A 5,420-nucleotide genomic window follows, 5' to 3' on the forward strand; every position below is an offset into this window, starting at 1 on the left:
TTGGTGGCGCGCGAGGCCCGCCGCGAGCCAACGAGGGGCGGGTTCGTCGACGCCGGCAGTTGCAGCGTCGAGGTTGAGCCCGGCGCAGTCGTGCCGCGCGGCGAATAACGCTCGGTCTCAGGTAGTCTGCGTCGTGAATGTGTGTGGGTAAGTAATCTGGGACGTGAAGGTTGCTCGTTGACGTTGTTGGGATTCGGGCTAGCAATCAAGGGAGTGGGTTTTTTGTGAGATGTGTTGTGACACATGTGTGGCAAAACTCGTCTGGGTCGTCAAAACACTGCGTGGCCGCGTGCGTGGTGCCAGCCGCAGCCCTGCCCAGCTCCGTGGCCGGACCACAGTGGCACTGGCTGCAGTGTTCTTGAGTGCGACTCCCTCCTCCCCGCCTCTCTCATCTATTTCTCAACTCTATCTCTCACGGCACCCGAAAGGTGCCTTGCCAAATCCCAAACTTGTCGTCCTTCGAGGCCGCCGTCAACCTCTGCCCGCTGCTGCCAAAAGCAGTGATGACAAGGTCGGGGTCCGAGGGCCTAAACTTCCTCGCCGTGAGGATGGCACCGGACTCCTCGTCCTTTATCCACATGTACTCGATGTACGAGAAGGACGGCGGCGACAGGTTTTGGTGCGGGACGGTGAAGACCACCTTCTTGCCCTGCCCCTGGCCGCCCTCGAACGCGATCTGAGGAAAGTGATCGGCCTTCTCTCCATGCGCGTTGCGCTCCTCCTTTGGCGTGCCTGCGTCCAGCTGCGCAACCACCTCCTTCAGGCTCGGCTTCTTCTCCGCTGCGGCGGCCGCCGCGCCCGGCGCGAGCACGCCGAGCGCCAATGCGTGCTGCAGCAGAGGCCTGCGAGACACGCCTGGCCTCGATGGCTGCAGCGCCGACGTGCCACGGAAGGAGCACAGCAGGAGCCAGCTCAAAGCACGCATGCTGGCGGAGCGGAGAGAAGAAAACCTTGTGGGCCGGTTTCGCTGCCCCGCGGTTCGCCCTTTTCTTCGTCTTGGTCGAGTTGTACCCCTCTGGTCCTGGGGGCGGCTGATCACAGTGAGAAGTGGATATAGTGAGCTCCGTCTTGCTTGCCGGATAAGCTCACATCAGCGCCACTCGTCCTAGCACCTAGGGCTAATAACATGTGGCGACGGCTAGCACCACACTCATTTCCTTAAAATCCCTGTGTGAGCATCTCGCAACAGCATTGGGTGAATCAGCATGGCAAACCACAAAAACAAAGCAATGCCAATGGCACACACAAGATGTCTAAAACTCCTCGGAGTCGCTGCCTGGCTCGCTCCCGGCCGCTGGATCGGCGGCGGGCGGCGAGCTCGCCCACACCTCGATCTTCTTGGGCAGCAGCTGGTTCGACCCACTCCCTTTGCTGCCACTCATATCGTTGGGTCGCTTCAGTTCCCCCCGTGGGCCGACCCTCCGATTTTATGAGAAGAGAACAAAGGGAGTGGGTTCGACCTAGGGTTCGACAGCAGCTCCTCTGACTCCGTGGCCTAGGCAGCCGCCCTTGCCCCAGGCAAAGACACGGCGTCGGTGGTGATGGCGATGCCGTGGTCGCGCCCCCCCGACACAGCGACGACGCGCCGCCCAGCCAACGCCTCGAGCTTCTTCAGCAGCTGCAGCTGTTGGTCGCGGCCTTGTGAGTCGGCAGTATCTCGTCTCCCCTAGCCACTCGCACCAGCTTCTAGCTGAAAGAAAAACAAATCGAGCACGGGCGCACACACTGGCACGCGGACACAGGTACACCACGGCAGCCGCCTTTAGTAAGCGACTCCTGCGAGGGCGGCGAGGCACTTTATAGCACTCGACCACCCTCGACGCAGGCAAGCTCATCTGCTTTTCTCCCTGCCGCAACAAAAGAATCACAAAAACCCCTCACACACGGACACTGCTCTCACCTCGCGTTTTTGTTTCGTTTCTTTACGCTGGGCACGGGGCCGCTTGGGCCTTGGCAGGCAATGACGTATGACGACGAAGCAGGAGAGGTAAAACACGCACCTTATTCGACTACATGCTCAGACCCAGATCGGCTACACGAGGGCGGCGACCTCAACCGACTATGGAGGACCCGTCACCAGACGACGCAGGGCGGACGACGGGGAGGCGGAGCAGACGCGCAGGGCGAGACGAGGGAGGGAGCAGGATGTTGCGGAGATCAGCAGGAGGATGTACGACGAGATTAGGAGCAGCAGGGACCCGAGGGACCATGTGGAAGACGGCTAGTGCTAGTCCCCCATCGGGAGGACGACCCCGGCTAGTCGCCGACCACACCCACAAAGAACCCTGCACAAAGACCGCAGGGCGGGGACCTGTTCCTTTTTACCCATCTGCTAGTAGAAGTGTCCGTTTTTATTTATTATTTATTTAGATCGGCTACATGCTCCCTGCGCCCAGCCGGAAGCCCGCCTCGAAGAGGCGCCTGATCACGTCCGCGCCGAGCAGCAGATCGTGGCCGGTGCACGGGCTCACCGCCGCCTGCACCAGCATCTCCTGGTCGCGGAGCTTGAGGAGCACGGTCACCACGGGCGCGCGCGTCTCGGCGCCGGGCACAACTCCGCGGATCGTTGTCCAGCGCTCGGCCTGGCCAAAGGCCGAGGTGCCGAGACCCGAGCCGCGGCGGTAAACGCCATGCCACTCAGCAAAGCGCGGGTCGATGAGGGTCAGTGCCTGATTGCCTGTGTCCAGGAAGGCTGTTCCGCCCTGCCAGGCGTAGCCACCGTCTCTGACCTGAATGTGCTCCAGCAGGCCCAACGTCCTTGGCCCCGCCTCGATGGAGCCTGCCGGAAGGTACCTCGGCGGTTCCCAAAGCGGATTGGAAGAGCTTCCGGCCGAGCGGAACGAGGAGGACGTAGAGGCGCCAGCGGTGTCTGGCTGGAGGGACATGTGAAGGGCCAGCTGCAGCTCCCTCGCCTCGTCTTGCTCGGCATGCTCGGCGCAAGGAGTGGCATGGGCATCAGCCTTAGCTTCAGTCGGAGGCTCTGAATCGACCTGAGTTGGAGCTTTTGCCTGCCTCTTCTCCTTCTCCAGTAGCGTCAGCGCTGAGCCGGCGTCGCCGCGAGTGCTGACCAGCGCCTGCCCCACGGCGTCCGGAGCAAAGCCCATCTTGAAGAGTGCGATTGAGTCCACCTGGGCCGGTGGTTGCGGCGGAGCAGCGTTGGCCAAGGGCTCCGCGGACGCCGGCCGACGATCAAAGCGCTTCATTCGTGCGTCTCGAACGAGCGCATTGTTGGGCGTGAGAACGCTGCCAAGAGACATCGCGGCCCAGACGACTCTCGCCACACGCCTGGATGGCTCGACGGGCACGACGCGCGACGAGTTCTTTTTTCAGTGTGTATGTGGCTCTAACGTACATTCCCGTAGGAGGACTCTGCTGACAGGGTTTGCGATGAGAAGCGACCCTTTTTATTTTCGATGGTTTCTTTTGACTTTTTTTCATCTTTGCCCCTCTCGCCGCAAACTCGGGGTGGTGTGCTACTGCAGCTGCCACGATGCAGCCGTGACGGCCGAGGCGGAGCGAGAGTGTGGCAGGCGAGGCGCTGAGGGAGGGTGTAGAGGATGTAGAGTGTAGAGCGCTGTAGAGCTGTAGAGCTCTACTAGTCCCTCTACATCCGCCGCGTGACGAAGCGCCTGCGTTGTAGAGCGATGTAGAGCGCGATTTTCCTGTAGAGTTTGTTGTAGAGGCTCTTACTACAGCAAAACCGCGGTGGAAGGCATGACTCAAAGAGGTCGAGGCGCACTAATGGGGTGTCTCCGAGCTTACTGGAGCTCTGATGGACGGCCCTGACTATCCCTGACACACAGAGAGTCACTCCGACGGCACACAACACCCTATAACTGCGTCATGACTAGCCTGCCATGCGTCGCCGGTGCCGCATTCGTCGCAGTGCTTCTGTAGCAGGCGGTGGACTGTCGGCTGCGAGGATGGTCGCATTTGCGCGAGGCGAGGCGAGCATTGCTACGCGTTGCATGCGCCATGACTCGCGCCAGCGCGTGCGGAAGCTCCTGGCTGAGCGTTGAGTCCAGGTGAGTTGCGCTGGCCACAATCGCTACGCCGAGCGGAGCTGACGCGCCGAGGCGCCGGCCAGTCGCAGCCGTGAGGCATACCACAGCAGCAGAGGCACCTGCCACCCATTGGGCGGGCAGACAGAAGGCCAGGGCAGCACTGGCAAGTGCAACGCGCCTCATGTCGGAGAGCGACCGTGCCTCGTTCGCGCTTATCATGTAGAGTTTGTTGTAGAGGTTTCACGTTGTAGAGCGCCTCTACATCGCTCTACAACGCAGGCGCTTCGTTACGCGGCGAATGTAGAGCTCTACAGCTCTACAGCGCTCCAGAGCGCTCTACAGCTCTACAGCTCTACAGCGCTCTCTACACTCTACAGCTCCTCTACACCCTCCCTCATCGACCTCCCTCAGGCGAGGCGGCTCTTGCTTGATTGACACGCAGCGGCTGAAGAAAGATCCGTGATATCTTGTTGGTTTTCAAAAATCTCTCTCTCTCTCAGCGGCTGCCACCCCTGCCAACGACTCTCTCTCTCTCTCTCTCTCTCTCTCTCTCTCTCTCTCTCTCTCTCTCTCTCTCTCTCTCTCTCTCTCTCTCTCTCTCTCTCTCTCTCTCTCTCTCTCTCTTGAGTCTTGTCCATGTCGGTTGGACTTGGAGCACTTGGAGTTGGCCTATGTGTTTGTTGATGTTGATTGTTGTCGCTTGTTTGTCGGGCGGGGCCTTGAATGAACGCCAACAAAAAAGAGCTACATACACTGAAAAAGACAGCCGACGGAGCTGCATTTCAGATTTTTAGCAAATGCCCGTATTGACCTGTATGAGAGAGAGAGAGAGAGAGAGAGAGAGAGAGAGAGAGAGAGAGAGAGAGAGAGAGAGCTTTTCAGAGAGTGATTTTTAGCAATACCAAACAAATCTAACACTCACGCGTCATTTGCTTTTCAGTCAGAGAGATTTTAGAAAACCAACAAGAAATCACGACTCTCACAGTGATTTGGGCTCGGCAGCTTGTCAGCCCTCAGCCGAAGCTGGGGCCGGTCCCGTAGCCGAGAGAGCCCGCGCCGTGAGTTCGACGCGGTCGGGAGGCCTTGCGGAGAGGCCAGCGAGGTGGCGATCGCTGTACTTCATGGTCGTCCTCTTCTTTTCAGAAGAAGCCAACAACAAAAATTGGTGGGCCGGCGCGGCGCGGCCTCGGCGCTTTCGCAGACCGCCCGCCGAGGCGGTTCATAACTCTGCTCGCAAAAAGAACTAAAGCAGGCATACGCGGGATAATCCCGGACAAGGCCCTTCGGCCGTCAAGTGCTCACAATTGCCTCGCCCGCGTCTATCGCCCTTGTCCCCCAGCGACGCCATGAGGCACGATCACATGCAGGCCTGGTCGCCGCAGGAGGATCGCGTCATCCTCCAGATGTATCAGACCG

General features: G+C 59.9%; 2 protein-coding genes across 2 annotated transcripts; both read right to left on the bottom strand.

The window, feature by feature from the left end:
• Positions 1–1,990: 1,990 nt before the first annotated feature.
• On the bottom strand, positions 1,991–3,278 carry EMIHUDRAFT_447005 (hypothetical protein). Its single transcript, XM_005788952.1, has 2 exons — positions 2,371–3,278; positions 1,991–2,027 (listed from the first exon to the last, which is right to left on the bottom strand). Exon 1 carries the CDS (start codon positions 3,255–3,257, stop codon positions 2,376–2,378), a length of 882 nt encoding a protein of 293 aa, XP_005789009.1. The 5' UTR covers positions 3,258–3,278; the 3' UTR covers positions 1,991–2,027; positions 2,371–2,375.
• Positions 3,279–3,830: 552 nt separating this feature from the next.
• On the bottom strand, positions 3,831–4,223 carry EMIHUDRAFT_252306 (hypothetical protein; the record flags this gene model as incomplete). The annotated part of the gene is made up of 1 exon (XM_005788953.1): positions 3,831–4,223. The coding sequence occupies one exon, from the start codon at positions 4,221–4,223 to the stop codon at positions 3,831–3,833; it is 393 nt and encodes a 130-aa protein (XP_005789010.1).
• Positions 4,224–5,420: the final 1,197 nt, after the last annotated feature.

Source organism: Emiliania huxleyi (assembly GCF_000372725.1).
Source record: "Emiliania huxleyi CCMP1516 chromosome Unknown EMIHUscaffold_1300, whole genome shotgun sequence".
NCBI lineage: Eukaryota > Haptophyta > Isochrysidales > Noelaerhabdaceae > Emiliania > Emiliania huxleyi.

What these genes read in the sequence shown, in the direction of transcription:
- EMIHUDRAFT_447005 (XM_005788952.1), bottom strand. Translation starts at nt 3,257, where the DNA reads ATGTCTCTTGGCAGCGTTCTCACGCCCAACAATGCGCTCGTTCGAGAC.